Raw genomic sequence first — 23051 nt, 5'->3', positions numbered from 1 at the left:
TTACCAACTGATAATTAGAGTACTCACCGACTGAAGTGAGTATGATCGTGTGCAGCATGTGGTGCGTGTCGTTCTTGAGCAGGCACGTGTAGTTGCCGCTGTCGTACTCGGTGGCCAGTTGGGTGTAGACAGTTTGATTTGCGGCCTCCGGGTACAGGATGAACGAAGACACATCGCCGGCCCACGGATACGCGCGCGAATCTTTGTACCTGTAAGTGCAATAAAAAAATCTGTAAATGGTTCGTTCAACTTCCGTTCGAATTCGGCGGTCATGTAAGTTCCCACGCGGGTCTAATTGGCATACGAAATTATCACCTGCGTTCAAAGGATTGAAATCGATATTTTTTTGAAGGATAATTTACGGACAAGCGAAGGAAGCCACGCTGGGTTGGACGTATCGGATTATGCATATCAATGCATTTGGTCGGTCGTCGATGTTTTAGGTTCTTAAATGTAAAAATCAGTCATGTATTTCAATGCTTAGTAAGTATGCGAGGAATAAAAAATGAACAGGAACAGCAATAGGATCTGGCTTTCAACTGAGATGTTATAATTTACAAGGTTTTATTTGATTCACAGAAACGTTTCCGGGTTTGTTATAATCTCTCAAGGTTTTTCGCTATTGATCTTCGATTATTTCTGCTTGTTTTTATCGCAATATATTGTTTTTAAGCATTTTAAATGGAATCGATAAATATAAACACGGTAGCCATTACAAACAATCATGATATGACATTTGTAAATTGAAATGTACAATTGATTATCAATAGGAAATATTGATACATTACCTTTCTATAATTATAACAATAGACAATAGCTTCGTTCGTATAAAGAGTTATCAGAAAAGGTTAAACGATTCATTTACGTGAATACATATGTCGATGTTTGATCATAACAGAAAATAAAAAGTTTGAGAGCAGCTGGCTAAAACATTATACGCATTTTCTCAAGTAGAATAATGTATTCTTAACCGTAATTAACTACATATTCCCACGAAATGAATAAATACGAAAATTCTTTATGTACATACATAGTAACAATATTTGAGAAAATATACATAAAGATAAAGAATGAACTATTCCTATCGTAGGTTTTACCGAAAGTGCACTTTCGTTAATGCTTATTTCTACGAAGTAATATTGAATTTCTGCAAAACGACCGTTTCAATTCTCAATGCTTTCATTTCACGATGTGATAAATTTTTCAATTGAATAATTTGTGAAAAAGAAAATGAGGTTAAATACATAATTTTATTCGAATTCATATTCAATAACTTACTATATCTTGTATATAGTTTTTGGAACAAATTCAATGTAGTATATATAATACATAGACCAGAGTCGTTTCATCGTTTGTATTGTTCGGAATTGCATATAAATTAAATCACCAAAATTAAGATCAGCTGCGATTGAATTAATTCAGCTAAATTGATGGAACATTTTAAATATATCATTTTGTCGAATTTATTGTATATACAATAGCTAAATGTTTGTAACAAATATGATATACATAAAGATCGGTTTGGTTTGTGCAAATTTGCATATAAATTAAATAACTAGAAATAAATTAATCGCTAAAAATAAATAAATACAAATAAATCTTAACTTAATAACAATTTGAGATAAGCGTTAAACGATAATAAAGGGTGGGCCTTGTCAACATTTCGTTTCGTTCAACGAACGAATTCTGCGAATTCAGTCATAGTAAGCACGGCCACAAACATTCTATTCACAAATGATTTTCGTAAGCATTTTTTGCTGAGAAGGAGCGTCTCATTGTCTCGCATTTCGAAATATGGATTTTAGAGCGGCACTAGTCACTCGGATATATTGATAAAAAAAAGCGACTACCTGTGTTGCTCAAGTGTACAAATTATTTCATTCTAGAAAAAAATTGAGAATAGAATAAGCCTTTAAAAAATTATGGACATGCAACAAAGATCGCATCAAATTATATTATATGCAGTTGCATCGCCACCGCAGCTATGTACCTTGGATACCAACATTATTTCTTATGTGGTTTCGCCCTCAATTGAAAAGCAGTCGCATTTCATCTCAGAATGCCAAGAATTACTCACAGAAAGGTTCTCTACTTCTGAGCCGCGCCGACGAGGAGAACCGAACCAAAGCCGCCCCCCTATAAAGAGCGCATGCTTCTGCAGAACCGTAACAAGTGTTTTTTCGCATCTGCCGGCATCTTGTACATACGTGTATTTTCAAAAAAAGCAGCAGTAGCAGCAGTCTTGAACCGGTGTTATAATAATTTCTTACGACATCAATCGTGGCGTGGTAGTTATTGAACCGGAGCTTTAGCAAAATCATAGCTCGACTCGAGGGAAAAACATGATAATTCGAAGCGGAACACTCGAATGAAAGCTTCCGTCGATTTGCTGCTGTAAGGGGAACGAATAATTGCGATAATTTGACGTTTTGCTTCAATGTTTCGTGTCAGATGCAATTGTGGACAGTGCACCTGCGCATCAGTTGCTGCATAATTTTGATCGATTGTTGCGGCGGAACGGATTTTCAACATAAGTAGTTAACATCTTACCGATTGCAGTATATAAAAATTGATTAAATAAGAGAGTTCATTATTAATGTAGCAAGTCAGTTTCTGAACTGATCATATAATGTCGTAGAAACAATAAAAATGTTTTACAAGTTAAACTTTCCGAGATTGAATCGTGTATCACTTTAAGCGAGCTCAGTCTATGGCTATGTATTATATGTATACTATAAAATTATATAGGCAGTTGAAGCACTGCTTCAAAATAACATTTAATCAATACTAAGACGTATTTGCTTCTCAAGTGAGCCACTTTTCGGAACACTTATCTCTTTCCTAATTTATCTTATAGAGTACAGAGCGAATCGCAAAACATAATGTTCGGAAGTTGAACCAAATATAAATCTTTAAGACTCTCAATTGCGTTTATTAAGTCCTCCAGTTCATAAATTATTATATAAAAAAGTCATTATGCAGCAATATTAGACATGTTTAATAAATTAGATTGTTGCAAAAATTACAAAATATTGAAGATGAATGTTTTGGTATTTATGTATGTATATACAGCTGTGGCCAATTGAAAGTTGACATGGCGGTTCTTATACGTATTTTGATTATTTTATCATCTTTGATGCATTTTTTAAACGTTTTTTTAATATATAATAGATAATTATAATTGTTAACTTTAAAAAAAAATACGGGTATTGTAAAATTAGAAAGGTATAATTGCGTAAATTCTAGGATAGGTGCATTTTTTTGTCGTCCCAGCAAGTGCATAATGGCGAGCCTCTAACTCAACACGTGCGCGCGACCCTATTTTTTGGTTCAATTAAAAGAAAACAATATCGAGGACATTTAAAAATTAGAAGCTTGTAAATAAAACACTTTTATATTTTGACGTAATTTCACCTCAATTTTTAATAAATTCTTGTATTTTCTGGCATCGATAAATACAGATTTTCAATTATTTTAAGATCGATCCCCTCTTTTCACACTTCTATAAGCTAGCTCGATTTTAATTGATCATGATTATGAGATTAGATAAATAAGAAAAAATTGTGATCATCGTTCAGATTTAAAATTATATAAAAATCATTAATTCCAATCTCCCCGGACACGATAGAATTTGTACCCAGGTCTTTCAGGTCAATAATCAGCGACTTATACCACTCGTTTAATATCGAATAGTATATTTTCACAAATAAACATATGCAACCTAGGCAAAGCAATTTTAATTAGCTTAGGTAGTCTATTTCAAAAACATTCATAGCTATAAGATACCCAGAAAGAAGCACTGGAATGTAAAAGTTGTATCTTATTTCCGATTAAAATTTCGCCTCCTTGTCTCATCTTAACCCGTTTTCGCAGAAGCTCGCCTTGCATAAGCAAACAAGACGTCTTCCTTGCGAACATCATATATATGTATATCTAGGGAAATGTTTAGATATACTCATTCTCCGGGATCTGGGTTCCGCGAATCGAATCCGAACCGTAACGCAATAATGGAGATCTCGGCAGCTGCAGTCTACACACAGAGGGAGATCTAATTGGAGCCACATGACAGACTGGTGCTTAGCTGGAAAAACGTCTTGGTCGCTCAACCGCCTCGGACCGTTTGCTCCTAGAAGTGGAGTTACGCGGATTGGTCTGAAAAAGGAACGACCGGTACGCTACGATTGCCCCCTACTAGACCTTCTACGGAGTTAGATGGGACAAAGAATGAGAAAAAGATGCGCTCTTGAGAGTTGACGTGTATCGAAACGGTCATTTCCATGCCGTGACACACTGATCGAGATCAGCGAGTAAAATAATACTCAGTTTCAATTTTAGTTTTTCCAAATAACACAATGGTGAAAGTAGTTCATTATTAACAGATTAATTTAAAAGTAACGTCTTAAGAAGTTGCTTCATTTAATAGGAAAAGGTGCATTATCAGTTCTTCTTGAAATAAGTGTTTTTGGAGCGTCAATTAGAGTACAATTATAATATTTTTTTACAATTGAAAATAAAAACGTTCGAATCTCGACATCGAATAATTGAAAAACTCAGGCCCGGTCATTACGTGTAGTGGGCATAAACCGAATTTGGCCGCCGCATGGGGGCCTCAAATTCTATAGGGTCCAGATAACGAGGTGTTGCTTGTTTATTGGCGCCCCGTCGATACGGAACACTCAATTATTTTAATTAAATTCTACGTCCGCTTCAATCCGATGCAAGGAATGATTGTAACGCCAAATTAATTCAATTGTGTATCTAAATCCACTAACCATTTTTCTACAACACTAACATCGCACGCGCTGAAAAATCAACAAAGTATTTTGAAACAAAATTTTTGAACGAAAAGACTAATAAGACATATTTAACGTTCAGCATAAACCAGGACAGGTTGTATTCTATTTTGATTTTGGTAAAATATTAAGTTATATTCAAATATCTTTTATCGAATCGGTTTGATCTGCCACGATAGAAGCATTCAACTCGTCACATAGAGCGCTATCCTTGTGACTTATTTATTGTCGTGATCAGGGCCGCCGAGAACGAATCCGGGTCCTGGGAAAACAATGATTCCGGGCCTCATGACAAAAATGGCATTTTATATACTTTTTAACATCGTAATATATTTTTTAAATAAATAATAATAGGTACGACTTAACCCTTTCTATGCTACAAATAAATATAAAAATTTGCCACCTGATAATTAGTCGTGATTTCTATACTGCTCAGTGTTGCCACATAATGAATTTTCAGTCCAAGTCAAAAGCAATTAAATCGTGCCATCGCAGTGAAAATTCTTGATTATCAAGCGTTTATATTAAACTTTTAATAACAATTTTACGAGTGAGCATCGATTAAAGCACATCTAAACTGAATTTTGACCAATAGGAGAGCGCAATAACAATTATCCCTTCTCAGAAGTCAAAAATCCACGTCAAAAGCAATAAAATCGTGTCGTCGCCGTCGCAGTGGGAACGCTCGTTACCGAGCGTTCCCACTGCGAATGCGCCGACACGATTTTATTGCTTTTGACGTGAATTTTTGCCTTCTGAGAAGGGATAATTGTTTTTGCGCTCTCCTATTGACCAAAATTCGGTTTAAAAATATTTTGATCAGCCCTCTTATATTATAAGTCCATAGTAATATCGGAAAGGATAGCTATCATATTTTTTAAACAGTGTAATATCGAAATGCAGACAAATTATTTATGCAATGTCTGTAATCATTCTTTCGCTTATTTTCCCCTGAGATAAAAGTTCTAAAACTAATTAGTTGTATAACTTTAATTATGTTAGGTTTGGGTTTGAACAGCAAATGGACGTTTTGCAATTGTCAAATTGAGCTTCATCGACATTTTAAAGCAGCATATCAGTTAAATTATATTTTCGCCAGTAGAAATATACATCTACTGGAAAAAATGTATTTGGACTTTACTAGTAAAAATATAACTTTACCAAAAAATACACATTCACTGTAACATTTATACATCGGATGTAAATAAATAATGATATATATTACTACATATAGAAAAGTTGAAATCATATAATTGTACTAGCACCAGCCATATAAATTATACTTTCACTGGTAAAAATATATATCTACTGGTGAAAATGTATTCTGATATGATTTTACTGAAACGACATATTTTAAAAAATATTTTTGGGATAGATTCGAGACTGTTTTTTTTTTCTAGATTTTGAATGTATTATTTATTTATTTTGCTGCATTAAATTCAGTTGTCAAATTACTGATAATACAATCTATAAAAAAACATTGAATTTATATAATTCAGCTGGTGCTGTTGTTTAGTTTTTGTTATTTCTTTGCTTTTTCCTTAGGTATTGGATCTGAATTTTAAGCTCGAATACCTGTTACTAATTTCTTGAATATTTTCTCTCATGTTAATATTTTTAAAACGTTCAAAAAACAATAGTCAACAATAATTTATTTGCAAACAAATTTTAATACAAACGGAGTCGTGACAAAAAACTACAATCTGTCCCTTTAAATAATAATGTTGGGCCCTCTCCCCCCGCTTCTCGGTAGGCCAGGTCATGGTAAAGGCAAAGCTAAGTAGAAAATAAAGGTTTCGATACTCGAAGGTTAAAGCAAAGAGAATAAACATATTTAAACTTTAAATATTTCAATCAAGAACGATACCTGTGTTTAAGGACTTCATAGACAACCATGTTCTAATGCAGTTTTAGTGTTTTAAAATGCATAAGGCTGTCTAATTTGGGGATAATTTAACTTATGAAAATCACGTGGATTCGAAGTTGAAGAAATTAATTAAGAAATAAACTATAAAAAAATAGCAACTTTGAGCAAAATGACGCTGCAATTAGTATCATCTCTTAAATCGACTTTTACATTAATTGACGCAAGTATTTCTCGTTTTCGAAGCAAATAGTTTTAGGTACTTGTATCTGCATACATAATATTATTTAATTAATCTAAAATTTGTCAAAATAATTCGGTAGTGTTTCATTCATTAGTTTTTAGTAATACAGATAAAGTTTGAGACGTATCGATTTAATGAGTATTCCTCTCTAAAACGAGATGTAAAAATGAAAATACTCGGAACTTTTCGAGTAGGTGTGACGTTACAAAAAATCTGACTAGAGCAATAAAAATATGCACCAGAGCTACATAATAGGGCCTGGACGGTGACTGTGCAACAATCTCTGTGGGGAAGAGCCGTCGATCTATAATTTACTCTTATTTTCGTCTCAATCGCCGGTAAAGTGGGGCTCGATGAGTCGGTAACACTTTCAGACGTGATGTGTCAGTTTTTTTTCTATATACACATACTAAAAATAACACAGTAATCTATCAAAAGGAAAGGAAAACGCGCACCGAATACTAACTGATATTGCGAGGGAAATTAATGAAATCATAATTAAAAATAATATGTGTATATCATCTACTTTTTCAAGGCTTATTGCGTTTCGAGAACCACATGTTGTATTGATTTGATTATATTACATAATTAAAAATTCAATAGTCTCGACTTTAATATGAGCTGGAATGCTACTTCATAGTCTTGTTATCATCTCCACCATTTTTTCTCCAATCACTGTTCTATGATATTCTGAAACATAATATCTTTGATTCATATTGTAAGCCGAAGGAATCCAGTTCGCATCCGCTCAGATCTTTTTCTATTATCTACTCGTAACTCTATCCTTTCCTCGAGCCATTGCTCTTTTTTTCCTCCTCCGCCTAGACCGAGCGAATTTTATTGTTCCAATTATGATTAATAAAACCGTTCCTGAGAATTTCTACTTTAACAGGTTCCCGGATAGACCTGAAAGAATGCCTCGCCCCTAATTCGGGCAATTTTGTTTCTATTATATTTTTATAGCTCTGTAAAATTAAAACGATGCCATAAAAATAACCCGTACCTGTCCCAAATATGCATACAAATGTATTCTATATCTGACAGTGTATACACATACATACATATGCATTGATATTTTTCATTGACAAAGGTTTATCATCAATTATCGTAGAAATGATAAACGATATCGTAGCATGAGATAATATGAACCGTGAAAGTATCGCTTATCTTAGCGCAGTTTATTTTTTGTAGGACATTATCTAATATATGTTATCAATAATGTGTTAAATATGATTCATATAGGGAATGAATCGAGTAAAATTCAGAAGCTATTAATATTAGCAATCCTGCGATTTCATAACTAGGCAAGGAAAATAGGTGCAGAGGCACAAAGTTCAGGACCTAAACACTGAAACACACTGAATCACTTAAGATTTTATGATTAAAGGCGGTCATCAAAGCCAAACGCTTTGTTAAAATAATATATGAATTCTAGAAGCAAAATTTAACAAATTCCGACCTTCGAAAGAATATTTCACCATCAGGGGTACCTCAAGGGTCTAACCTAGGGCCCTCTGCTATTCCCGATATTTATAATTGACATAAAAACAGCAGATACAGATTCAAGTATTTTTTAATATGCAGATGATTTAAGCTTGATTAAATGCATCGATCTGTTGCGAACTCTTTCTCTCTACAAAGTGATTTAGATTCTCTAAAGAGGTCAGAAAATGTCATACTGTCATTTTGTTCGCGAATATCCGGCGAAAGCGATAAAATTATAATGTCAAGTTATTCCTTCAACTGCAAAATAATTCAAGGTTCCAATATATTTTGTCCGACAGATAAACATTCAAGTACAGTAAATATTATTTATTGATTATTTTTTTAATAAAATTGTGGGATTCACAGTGACCCATCAGTGTACATTAAAAGCTTTATTGAAATTAACGCATTAACCGTAAGAACAAAACTTTCTACGAATTAAGAACGCCATAAATCTATTTATGATTTATTTACAGTGTAGACCTTACGTGACAATAGAAGGAATAAACTAAAAAATCATAATATTTATTCAAACCTTTCTGCAAGTGCTATAAACATATTACAAATCAAAAATACGGGTCGCAAAATTGCCATATTCTCACACTCGTTAAACGACCGTTTCAAACCTGTATATTTAAAATAAAATTTTGTACCTGTTCTTTTGTAATTCTAGAATAACTATTCTTCAAAGTAAGTTTTTCCTTTAATTACAAACAATTAACACTGTACTACATTCTTTAATTTTACACAAAATAACATAATATTTTATTTATTTTTAATACCTGCAGTCAGAGCCATTACGTTTATAATTAAATAAAAGTGAAACAAATTTATGATACATAAATAATTTATAATGTAATATATTATGGAGCGACGAACCAGTTCCCTATCTGATCTTCACGAGGCGTGACAATAGGTGTGTAACAGGGTGACTTGCAAGATCGTGACGCGGGTTCTCTTCTCGCAACCCTATATACCTAGACCTGTTTAAATTCTATTAACATATTTCTGTTACTGATACGCGGAACACAAATTTATAATGATGATATAGATATAGCATTTGACACAGCTTGCCCTCAATGTGTCGGGCAAAGTAAATCAAGTTGGTTAGTTAAGGTGTCGTATCCCATTATGACACTCTTTTCCATCTCGCCGGAATACTAATTGACAGCACTCGCGGGTCAAGAGCCCAAAAAAAAGTTTGGCAGTTCGATTTGCAAACATAGTGCGTTCGATTCTAGGACCTCGGCCCGATTCTGACACGTGCCGCGTGTCCAAAAAAAGCAGAAGCTCAAATTGAATGACAATGCGATTTTGATGGCGTTTAGCGGAACGATTGTACAGAGAAATAAGAATGACATTTATAGGCCATTAGAGATGTAAGCACACAATTCTTGTAGCCACGTGCTTTTTTAATTGAAAAAATCAGCAGTAGGTGTATATGATCAGTGGCGTGACTAGCTTTTTATTTGCTATGTGAAAGGTTTTTCCAAAAATTATAAATTGTTTACAAATATGTGTTGTGTATACATTTTATTTAAATTCAAAGGCAAAAATAATTAATTTAATTGTACCTTTAAGGCTTTCATTTCATTGAATACATCATCATAATTAATATTTTAAACGATATTATGAAAATATTTTCTACAGTTTATTTAAAATAATTTTAACTTGCTAGAAACGGAAACAGTGAAAACTATTCGGAGAGCAGCTTCGACATTAATACATACATAATACATATGTAGAATTTTAAAGAGTTGCAGTTTTAATGTTTTGTATTAATGTCAAGGCTTCAAAAATTTACTTTAAATTACACATTTGTAAACGGATTCTAAAAACAAATTTTACGAAATATATTTAAGAAAATTCTTTATTTTTCTATATTTAAGAAAAGTTACTTCTTTCATCCGGTGCTTCGCCTATTTTTATGTATGTATTCTGCCGAATATTTAGAAATCTAATTTATAGTTCTTTCTATAGAAAATTTTGTTCAATACCTGTTTGCCTTATTCATCGTAAAGTACTTTTCATTGAAAAGCTTTGTTCGTTCTATGAATGTTATGCTGTGATTTATTTACATTAAATTATAACCATCTTGACCTACCAAGTTACCACGAAGCGTCACGATGGTAAAAAATATATCCATTGTATTAATACAATACACAAAAAATAAAAAAGGAAAAAACGTAAATATTAATTTTAATGATACGAATCGGACCAGCTCCTCGTATCTGACATTACATATATGAATGTACAATGCCAGCGTATTAAGGAGCTAGATGAATGCTCGATTATCTGGCGTTCATATTAATACTTTTTATAAAAATATTACGACTTAAATAAGTGGGAATCGAATGAAGCTTAGCTGAACCGAATTTTGACCAATAGGAGAATTTTTTTTATTAATATAACATATTTTTTGTTATGTTCATTTATTTCGTACTCTTTAATTCTTTGATATTATTTTATAAATCAAATTTAAAAGAATATTACATAAATATATTCATTACTTCTTCAGTTATATATATAAATAAATAACTTTCTGTTACCTCAAAACAGTGAAAGATCGATCACCGTACATGTACGGCCATACCACATAAAGGGTTAATACGCGCTGGCATATAATTAATGTCAGCTACGAGGAGCTGATCCGGTTCGTATCGTTTAATTTTAATATTTATGATTTTTTTTCTATTTTTAAATTAGGTATTATTTTATATATATTTTTTGTGTATTGTATTTTTTAGCTATCGTGACGGATTGGGGTAACCTGTTAGGTCACGATGGTCTTAATTTAATTTAAATAATATCTAGTGATATAGTGAAAATCAGCGTATAAGTACATATACAAATAAATCAATATCATTGTTCAATTTAAATAAATTATTGTTACAATTCGCATTATTCGCTAATTTATTGGATAAGAGATTCGCTATTTGATATAATTAATGACATAATGACTACTGTAGTTTAAAAATATTGATACTAAAAATAATGGTAACAAAACCTATAAGTAAAATATAATTATTAAAATTATATCTCTCTTGCGTCCTTCAATACAATTTTTTTTTAATATTTTGTTTTAGTACTGACTATTATCTTACATATTTTATTATGTTTCTCTTAAGAAAATATATAATGGGAATGGTATATATTTATACTTGAATTGCGATGTGTCCCAACTAATAGCAATACATTTTTTATTATCCAAAGCAATATTTTCTTTCCGAAGCTTGGGTGCTAATTAGAGATTTTCCGTAATAACCCTCAACCGATACGTGCTCATTACTAGCTTTCAAATTATCAGACTTCCGACGATAATAACGCGTGGGATCAGAAATGAGAGGCGACCATCCATCATGGAGAAATACAGCTATATCAATCATAAGTGTAATATGCATGGGAAGAACACAGAAACGGAATATTCAACCTAATCTCAAAGATCGAACGCTCAGTCAGCGTTGGCAGTAGTGGTTGCTTCCGAGAAAACGTTTCGGCGGGGAATAATAATCAACAGCCATCGAACCGTTGGCGGTGGCCAAAACACCATATAATTAAACGGAACATGCAATAATTCCATTCCTGGAAAGCTAACCGATAGAAGATGATGTACGAATGACTGAATACGCCGACACTATCCTATAATGCGTCCATTGGTAGGCGGTGTAGTTGATTGAGATTAGACAATAATTACTTCGTGGAAATTATTTGATAATGTATTGTATTAGATAAATGATTTTATGAAAAGTTTATACAAAAAAACTTTTTTAATATTTTTTGAAAAAATATTAAAAAAGCATTTTATTAAAATATTAAATGTACGTAAATGTAGTGAGTTATTAAATATATGTAGTTGTTTCATATCTGTATAATATAATAATATATTATAAATTATGGGTACCCAGAAGTAATGTCGTTATGTGTATGTCCTATAGTTTATGAAAATTATTAATTTCGGACAAGGCGACAGAGAGCGAACCTAGGCCCTGGAAAAACAATGATTCCGGGCCTCATGACAAAAATGGCATTTTATATATTTTTTAACATCGTAATATATTTTTTTTAAATAATAATAGGTACAAGTTAACCCTTTCGATGCTACAAATAAATATAAAAATTAGCCACCGTTGCGACATATTTTCTGAAATCATATTTAATGCGAAATATTTTAATTAGGCATTAAAAAATATTAAAAATATCTACTGATAATATTTATCTGATAATTAGTCGTGTTTTCTTTGCTGCTTAGTGTTATCATATAGTGAATTTCCAGTCCAGGTCAAAAGCAATAAAATCGTGCCATCGCGGTGAAAACGCTCGATTATCAAGCGTTTAGCAATATTACGAGTGAGAACCAAATAAAGTATATCTAAACCGAATATTGCCCAATAGGAGAGCGCAAACAACAATTATCACTTCTCAGAAGGCAAAAATTCACGTCAAAAGCAATAAACTCGTGTTGGCGCCGTTGCAGTGGGAACGCTCGGTAATGAGCGTTCCCACGATCGATTCCAGAATCGAATAAAGTACATCTAAACTGAATTTTGCTCAATACGAGAGCGCTAAAAATAATTATCCCTTTTCAGAAGTCAAAAATCCACGTCGAAAGCAATAAAATCGTGCCGTCGCCGTTCCCACTGCGACGACACCGACGTGATTTTATTGCTTTCGATTTGATAATTGTTTTTGCGCTCTCCAATTGACCAAAATTCATTTTGAATATACCTTGATTAGCCCTTTTACATTAGAAGTCCATAGCAATATCGGTAAGGATAGCTATTAATTTGTCCCCTCTCCCCCCCCACCCATTCGGCATACCTGAGTAGTAAACATGTATATAAAAAAAATACTATTTTACGTGATCCTTTTATTTGTCCTTCAAATTTATTTCTACGGAGCTGCATATTGTATGAATTTTATATGAAAAGAAACAGCTGCCACAAAAAAAATATTTGTGCGATTTATGTCAGACAATGCCAAAGATGGTTTAAAAAATTAAATCTGATTCCAACAACTTGGGGGATGAATAGTCATTAGCATATCTAATAGTAATCATCGAATAATTATCAAACAAGGTCGATACTTAATGATCTACTACCTAATTATTTTTTTAAATATTTGGGTTTGGGATCCCCGTGAATTATCCGATTACTGCAAAGCAATGAGGATCAACACATTTCTCCAAAATCACTGGGAACGAAAAGTGGGTCCTTTACTGAAATGTGATCGAGAAAAACACTGACTACCTAATATAGAAAAGGCAATTTCAACCCCTAAATCCGGATTGCATCCTAAAATGCTGTTCTTCTTGTATGGTGAGATTCCAAAGAAATTAATTATTTTAAAGTGTTAAAAAACAAGGGGAAACAGTGATGGAAGAAGTGAGTAAACTTTTAACACGATTGAGTGATTATATATTATAGATTGATTCAGCAAACTCGGTTGGAAAGTTTTTTAGCAGCCTCCATATTCACCGGACCGAAATATTGAAATGAATAATTAAATGTATTAATATAGAACATAAACCTCATCAATTTGGTACCAATTATCGTTCAAAGTAAATATAACTAGTCAAATTAATTTATTTAAACGTAAAATATTACAAATTAAATCAAAACCGCAATGGAACCGAAATGCACAGTTATATAATTTGCAGTACAATTCGTTGCATTGGTTTCAAAATGGTTCTGTAGAATTCTGAGACAATAACGAAAGTATTGCAATATCGCGGTCTGAATGTACAATACAAGGTAAAGTTGCATTACGAAACATTTTGAAAAGAGGTTTTTTCTTTTTCGAAAGTCTACATAAATATCAGCTAATTATGATAGCATTATGTATTTCAAAACTACTTAAAAGCTTCTCACACGTCTTGTGAATAAACAACGTCATTATACAGACTTTATAATACTCAATAAACAGTTACAACTTCAGAAAATATCAAACGCTTCTTTGGTGTCAAAATGTTTATTATTCTCTAAGAAATAGGCGCGTTGTTTATTATGGAGGTAAAACATCAAAAAGACAAAGATTATAATTTTTACAGAGTGTGAAAAGCGGCAGATGAAATAACGAATATTTTGTTCCGCTTATGATCAGTGATAAACAACTATGGCCTACTGTGAATAATAAACATAGATAAAAATTAGTTAACCTTTTTATATGAACCATTGTTCAAAATAATTACTTGTACATAATTTTAAGTCATGAGAAATAGTGCCGCAGACGCCAAATGTGTCAAGGTTTTATTTCTTTACAAACGTCCGAAAATAACAAAAATGTCATAAAAGTATCTACTGCAAAATACATATGTATTTATATAAATAAATCAGTAAATTGTTTCCAAATTCTCCGGTAAACCTACGTTTAAAGTTACTTACAAGAAATATTATAAACAATTTGGTTACTACTAAATCAAGCAAAATTATAAAAATGCATTATTTCAATTAGACCAAAAATAAATCGGAATAAAAAAAGTTAAATTTAATTATATAAGAAGATATTGACCCAGAACTCTGGAGCAGTAATTGAAGACGGATAAAACTAGGGTTTCCAAATATTCGTTATTTTTAACTATTCGAATATAAAATAGTAAACGACAAAATATTGAAATATATTCTTAAAAATACAGACTGAATAGTGAATACACAATCATACACAAATAAATTAATGTTATAAATAATATAATAGAGTATTAAGTGTTTCAAACATTAAATCAGTACTAACTTCAATTACAACAGCTGTCGAAAAATATGCCGCAAAAAAATATTACATTTATTTCATAATGATTTAAAATTAAATTACAGCCATTGAAAAAGTCCACAGCCACACAATATTGACCATGAAATATGGGTATTTTTTAAAATTTCGGCAATTACAAAGTGTTTTTTCTTCATTATTTTGTTTTTCGGTTATTAATTGTTATGAACATATATGAACGAATATTTTGCAAATAGTTAAATAGACAAATTAAAATGATACATATTTAATAAACGGCTAGATATTTTAAATATTCTGTAAATTAAAAAGAACATAGCTAACGACATTGTTATGTCATATATATAATATACATATGTTCTTGTGAAGTCATTTTTAAACATAAAATACGCGTGAACCTTGAGATTCAAATATTAATTTAGATTTTTATGTACAAATAAATTATTATATACTACATATAAACCTAAATATAATACAGAATGCATCAACCGATTTATAATAGAAATTGTGATCATTTGCTTGTCCACGCAAATTGGTGAGATCATCAAACATTCGCCTTGATATAGCCTTTTGAAGAGCATGTGGGTAACCCAGAAAAGGACAAGATGACTAATGCGTAAATCAAAATATAGAGAAGCTAAATAAATAAATAGAAAATCCTAGTCCGTTGGAAGGCTTATGTGGACTAGGGAAATTAATAGGAGAGATCTTTGTCCCGAGAATTCGCTTTCAATGTCAAGCAATTAGTCATAATGGTGGCGACCAAATCTCGTAATAATGATTCAGTCGATTAGCAGATGTTTGTGTTCAATAATCAATGGTTTAGAAAATAATCGGAAACGTTTTGCTTTAAAAATGAGACACATGATAGAAATAACTGATGAAAATACAGAAAATTTATAAGAACCAGGTAAATCTAAAATATCTTGATTTACTATACATAATTGACTATACACAATCGTCGATCTTTCCTGTATTGACAATTATGAAGGTAGCAATTTTAAACTTAAGCTATCGATATGTAATTATAAACCATATACATATATCCATTCCATTACATATTCAAGAAGTAAAATACAACTTAAAATTATAAAATGGATCGCTTCGCATTGAAATGGTAATCGCCTTATTTCAAGAGGAATACAGATTTCATCAGCTTATAGAAAACATACGCGCATCAATTGAGGAGCTCAAGGGCACTGTGTACCTTGTATAAACTTGTACCCTCGAGCATGTTTCTTTTGTCAGGTTGCCAAATAATGTAATCGACACACTTTTAATAAAAAAATGTATAAAAAAAGTTCATCAGATAACTGTACACGAGGGAATATATTGTCCATTTTTATTTCACACAAAAATTCTACAAAGTGTGCTGGGATACGATTCCCTAGGGTTTACTTGGAAAAGGACTTATTCAAGCTGCTTGTGGGGAATATACACAATCCGGAGATTGCGGAAACATATATAATACATATATTATATTACCAGCACAGGTATAAGTCTCAGACTATTGACTTGAAAGACCTGGGTTCGAATCCTATACGGACTTTGGTGTTTTTAATTTTTTATCGTATCCGGGAGATCGGAATTAGTGAATATTATATAATTATCATTCCGATTGATAATCACAGATTATGTTTACCTGGATTTTTCTAATCTCACGGATGAATATCGTGACGATTGATTAAAATCGAGCTAGGTCGTACATATCTGATAGACATATCTTATATGTATTAAAATAAAAAAATACCGCATACAAGACAGTAGATAATGATTTGTTTTCATCTAGGTACTCGCAGTTGGAGGACGCATGTTCATTATTGTATACAATTTAATCTAATTATTTCTGTGAATATATTTTCTATGGTTTTTATCTGTCCGTGTATTAAAATAAATAAATATCAGATATAAGCTCGTGCTTGTATTAAATACATCTCCGAGAGATATTGAGATTCGAGACATATAACAACATCCAACGTGACGCTTTTGAGATTTCTACGTAGCGAGCACTTTTCAGCTGAATCACGTAATCTCATTTAGGATGAATCACGTATATGAGGAAAGCGCAAGCGCTGCTGCACTCTAGATATCGATTGATACTCTTTTCACTATAAAAATAATTATATTTTGGCACTGGTGCACAAGAGCGAGCAATCGTCATGGTTAGAATATGCGCTAATTGATAATGCACCTACCGCTACAATGTTGATTTGACAATTGATTGATTTTTGATTTACTAAACGTACATTATGCATGACAATTTCTTTTCGGAAAGCAATATCGCTATAATTTATGCACAGATTGTTTCGAAGGGTTGCAGATGAGAAGAATCATGCTAAGTAAAGTTCTAGTGCATACACACAGTAAAATGATTACGAATATATAATTATTGCTGTGCAACATTAAACGTAATACATACTACACTCAACGTAGTAGATACATTTCAGGTATCGCGTAAATCAAAGCAAAGAATGAAATTTGTTATGAAACGTTCGAATAATATTCACATGTACTTTTTAACGTTCCTTTAAATTATAAATTGAACGAGCAAAGCACACTGCATGGGCAGCGGGAGAGGTTCCATTAACCCATGCGTTTGTACATTGCAAATTTATTTAAGTAACTGCAGTATTTTCGAAAAATGTCTAAGGAATGACCTCGATCTTCTAAAAGTACTGCAGATTTTCAAGTCAAAAGTCTGTTTTTTGATAAGATCTACCTACTATTTATAAATTCGGTTTGCCAAATAGCACTAAAAGTATATATTTATGTATGTATATATATATATTGATAAATGGAAACTATATATTTCCTTGAGAAAAATAGATAAAGGCGTTTATTAAGATGGAAATGCAATTTAGCAATGGATATAGCTTGAAAATACTGTGTTTCGTCGAAGCCCGAATTCAGAGAAGCCGTGTTTCGAGTCGATCGACTGAAATTTCAAATTGCATTTTCGCTTTGTCGGCCTGTCATGTTCGAACAATTTTGCCAATTTATCTCGCGAAATATCCTTCACGAACACGTCGGCGACATTAGTTCCGCAACGCCGGCCGTCGTTATAGCCGGGTATGCTTCGAGCGCATCGAATGAAAGGCTTTTTTTTACAAATGGTCATCCAGGAGGATGGTTGTAGATGGGTATATGTACTACCTCGGCCCCCTACAATCTCCCTCGTTTCGGCCTCGGCGCCGAATCGTTCGTCCAATTCGCGATTGAATGAACCCGGCCATCGCCAGAACCGGTTTTTGCAATCTGCTCTCTTGCGAGGCAATAACTCAAGGGCCATTATTAAAATCGAAACGTTCCAAGAGACAGAGTGTAACATCCCCATCGCGTCAGAGGAGGAGGTTCACTCTGTTTGAGCACTTGGAGTAGTCGCGTGCTTTTTGCCTCATGTTTTGGATGAATAACGAGTATGTACTTCATTGATAGGTGTGTGAGAGGTTTTATAGACACGTGCTGTATTGAAGGATTTCGCAATTAAAATTAAACAATAAAACCTGTAAGGCTTTAAACATAATAATCCGTTGTGGCATAAAATACGCTAGAGCTATTATCAACGAACACATGGTCGGAGTACAAGCCAACTATTTTATAATATAGATTTCAATCAATCACTGTATTTTTTTCAATAAAATTTTATTTGCTGCTTTGCGGATTCCATTCTTCCAATTTTAATTAATAACACAAACTATTTTATAATCAGATTTTGATATTAAACTAAGTACTTTTAATTCTAATAAACCTGCAGGGTATAACAGCTTTACACCAATGCACAATAAAAAATACTCTTTTAAATTACAGACAATTTAGACTAACGCATGCGAATTTTTTTCTTGAAAAATTATTGTTATACATATGTATGTTGTGTGCTCTCAATGTGAGGCAATAAAAACCAATAATATTTAAATGTTGCAACAAAAAAAACATATTTATTTACTTTAAAAAATAAAATATTTATCAAGTTTGATTTTAAAAAAAACACCAGTCAACAAATTTTAATTACATTTTCTATTACAAAATATATTTAGTTGATAGCTGAAAAATAAATACATTGTACTATTTTCCAATAAAAAATTTTTTTTTAAAAAAACATACATTTCGAGCAATGTTTTCAATTACGTTTTTTACTTAAATATAATTATTGCTAATATTTAACACCTATGTTTAGTGAAGCGTATTCCTTAAATTATTTTGGTAAGCATATGTCTGAATGGAGATAAAAATGTACAAATTTAGTGCATGAAATACTTGCTTTTGTTTTTACTTCGCCAGCCATCCCTATCATAAAAAAGGCGCGATCATTCCTCTGTTACATAACAGAATTATTGGGAACTGCGAGGTACTGTTCTATTCACTTTTTGGTTAACACATCGCGCATATACAAAAATATAGAACACGTTGAATTAAATTTTAAAAATTTGCGCCGAAATATACTACCCCGATAAAATTACTTGGTTAATCCCCTACAATGAGGATCATTTTATTATACGCTTTTGCTTTCAAGCAATATGGGCTTCGTCGTTTTCGTAGTTCTAAGCCATGGAGATATCGTTTTTAAAAAAATAAAACAATATTTTCGGCGCTACAGATATTTTATTTTGTAATACCGGTATTGCAATCCCTAACCACAATGCGTCCACCAACTGTGAGTACCTGGATGAGAACAAATCAATACCATCCGACGAATGAGTTGTGCAATACTACTGTTCAAATAATACTTAGAAACGCTGGTTGCGCACAAAAACGAACTGTGTATATATTCGCTACTAACAGCTTGAAAAAGTGCTTTTCTAAATACATTCGAGGGAATCATATCCCAGCATATTCTATTAAAAGTGAGTAGGTTGCATTATTTGGCAATCAGATCAAAGAAACATTTTCAAGGGTACCACGCAAGTGATTATACAAGGCACACGGTGCCCTCGAGCTTTTCAATTACATTTTTATTATTGTATGTGTTATATATACTAAGAGAAGCAATATTCCTATTGAAATAAGACAGCCAAATCGGGTATCGCTTACATGCTATGTAGCATTTTGGTATATATTATCAAATTTAAATGGTGTTTTTGCTCTAGAATATATCATTTTTTAATGCTAAATGGTAATCTAATAGCGGATGATCACGCATATAGATTTGCAACATCATATTGAAGTAGTTTACAATCCTTAGTGATATTTTAAGGAATACAAGAATTTGAAAAGTGCAATTATTAATAAAGTATGACAAAATTTATCAAAAGCATATATAAAATATCAGTGTAGAATCGTAGATGACATCTTTACTGAGATTTTTCATCACAAAATTAGAAAAACAGAGCATATTCGCTGCTACTGATCTTGATACACGAAAATTATGCTGCTGATCAAGCAAGTATTTTTCGGTATGGTTTGAAATATATTTATGAAGAATGATTTTGAATACTTTGGCTGATGCTGATAAAATCGACACATTCTCAATCATTGCTTTCGTCACTTTCGTAATTAAGTCTTTGTTTTCAACGTTAGGTTATCAGTGGATGTGCAAATTATATGTTTATGAATATATGTATAACCCCGATTAATCCATTATAGAAGATAAAAATAAATGTCACTTACAGAAGCTCAGTTTATATTTATTACACATTGAGTTGACTCACCTGAAACAAAAAAAAACAAAAAAAAATTAATAAACTCTGCTATTGTGCTGTCTCCATAACAATGAAAGCAGCAAAAAAACGTTTATCTATCAAACTGTGTGTATATAATATCGTATACTCACAGCTGAACTTTCCAGGAATCACTAGACAATGACTATTTTATGTCTATCTATAATATATTCTATATGACGATAAACTTTTCAACTCTATTGTGTTCGGATCTCTGTGCATTTAGTAACGCATAAGCATCCTACACACGTTTCGATTTTTGCATCAGATTCAAGCAATTTTATCTGTCCCTTTACAAATTTCGCCGGCGACTTTTTATCATGAGCGTCCAACCATTAGGATCAGTTAACTCACTATTTTTTCAGATGCCAGACATTATTGAAGCAGTGGGCGATCCATTTTTTAATGAAGCCAGATCGGTTCACTGATAACGTTTAGAGAAATAGCACAAGAATATAAAGTTTCAATAGCCATTACAAATATATATGACATGATTATTGCGCGAACAAAAAATATATTGAAATTTAACGTTCAACTTTAATCATTTATGTTCAGAATTTTCGCTGTGTGAAAATATTTTACAATGTATTCTTGATCTAGGAATGCGATTTTAAAACGAATAAGGTGCAGTGGTTGTGTTGATGCGGTATGCGTCAATATTTTTTTTGTTAATAATTAAATACAAAATATATACAATTAAGAAAAATGCAAAAAGTGGTGGGGGCAAAAATTTGTAGTTGACATCGTTAATCGACACCGACGTCCGTGACGCGTATACCGATCGACCCTAGTGATGTACGACTCTGGCGACAAAAAACTTGTATGTCAACTTGTATGACAGCGAGACGCCGTCGTCCCCGGGACGAACCGGTATACGTACATACACCCGATATACCACTTAACCCTTTGTCGCGGCTGAAAACGCGACGATGACCGCGAGAAAATGAGATAAAACAAAATGCCGCACGGCGACTATGAAACAATGGAGAAATCGATCCTTCAGTTTTCAAGACAACTCAAAAACTGAATCTAAATCATGAATAATTTCTTGGTAATATATATATATAATAAATTTATATGCATATAAATAGTATATGTATATAATAATAATATACTGCATATTTCATAAATTTATAAATAAATATATTATAGTAACTTAGTATATTCTTCGTTTATACTTATACGGGTGCGAAACTAGTTATTAGTTTTATTATAAAGGGGTAACAACTAACACCAGACTGTAAAATGTAAATTTATTTTTATCTCCGTAAGTTTTCAGTATAGGCAATTGAAAAAACCTATGCTTTATAGATAACGGAAAAACAGTAAAAATAAAATACCGCTATACATAAATAATTATAGTACTCTCAATTAACTAGTAACAATGGTAGTAACTTAATAGATTTATGACTACTTAGTTTATGTATTAAGACAAATGTAGATAAGACCGTGAACTTTTAACATTACAGAAAAATAAAATCATTTCAGGATATTTTTCTTTTCTTTTAATGTTTTCTTCTGCAACATTGTTTCTCGAGATATTGATTTTTATTTAAACATGGAAGATTAAAGTCATAAATCATAGAAACTTACTTCAATTAGAATTATTGTATAGATATGAATACCTAATCTGAGATAATCGATCAAATAAATTATATGATAATATTGTAATAAATCACTTCTGAAACAATTTGCCAAAATATAACTAATTTGTATATTAAATTAATTAAGGTAATATAAATTCATCGGATGACGTCCAACGCCGCATTATTATGGTAATTATGATCAAATTACCAGTTTAGCAGCTAAATGACGTAAGCCGAGATTGACATTTAAACAATCACAACAAAACAGGAAGAATTTCGTCCGAAAAACACGTGTATTTTCCTTCTGTATAAAAGCAATAATCAATAAGGAGTTTATTAATTAAAAAATTGCTAAGCGGCAGAAAAATTACGTAAAAAAAACCCAGTGGGTGGGCTTATGAGTCGCAATTGCGATATTTACCAAGAAAATCCATCAGCTGTCGCTTTATCGACCACCTGCAGCGATCGACCAACTTTTTTCGTCACACCTGTTCGATTTTGACGAATAAGAAGTAAGCGTGTTTGATCGAGTATTCGCGTTATCGCAAAGTATCGGATTCACCCGCTCAAATTCTAGTGATAAATCTGAGCGAAAAGGTTGGACGTCGCTGGTGAAAAAAATGATCGTTCGTGCAAGCCCGACGTGGTACAGTGCGTGCCGAAAGCTTTGGAAACTTCTTGGAAGCTTCGCATTGTTGCGATGCGATC

The 23051-nt window shown here is 32.3% G+C and overlaps 2 protein-coding genes across 2 annotated transcripts in view; one reads left to right on the top strand and one right to left on the bottom strand.

Annotated features, from left to right (window-relative positions):
* Positions 1-23051, bottom strand: part of LOC148239273 (uncharacterized) — a 61608-nt gene that overhangs the window by 3481 nt on the left and 35076 nt on the right. Inside the window, exon 3 of the mRNA XM_088199822.1 lies at positions 28-209. Within this exon, the coding sequence (XP_088055948.1) occupies positions 28-209 (182 nt within the window). The remainder of the gene's footprint in view (positions 1-27; positions 210-23051) is intronic.
* The window catches only part of LOC148239274 (putative multidrug resistance-associated protein lethal(2)03659), a 79558-nt gene that overhangs the window by 37660 nt on the left and 18847 nt on the right, over positions 1-23051 (top strand). The window lies entirely within an intron of this gene.

The sequence above is a fragment of the Plectrocnemia conspersa genome, unplaced genomic scaffold (assembly GCF_051122295.1).
Source record: "Plectrocnemia conspersa isolate PC_06_02 unplaced genomic scaffold, ASM5112229v1 ptg000001l, whole genome shotgun sequence".
NCBI classification, from domain to species: Eukaryota; Metazoa; Arthropoda; class Insecta; order Trichoptera; family Polycentropodidae; genus Plectrocnemia; species Plectrocnemia conspersa.
This window is presented reverse-complemented; position numbering and strand designations above follow the sequence as displayed.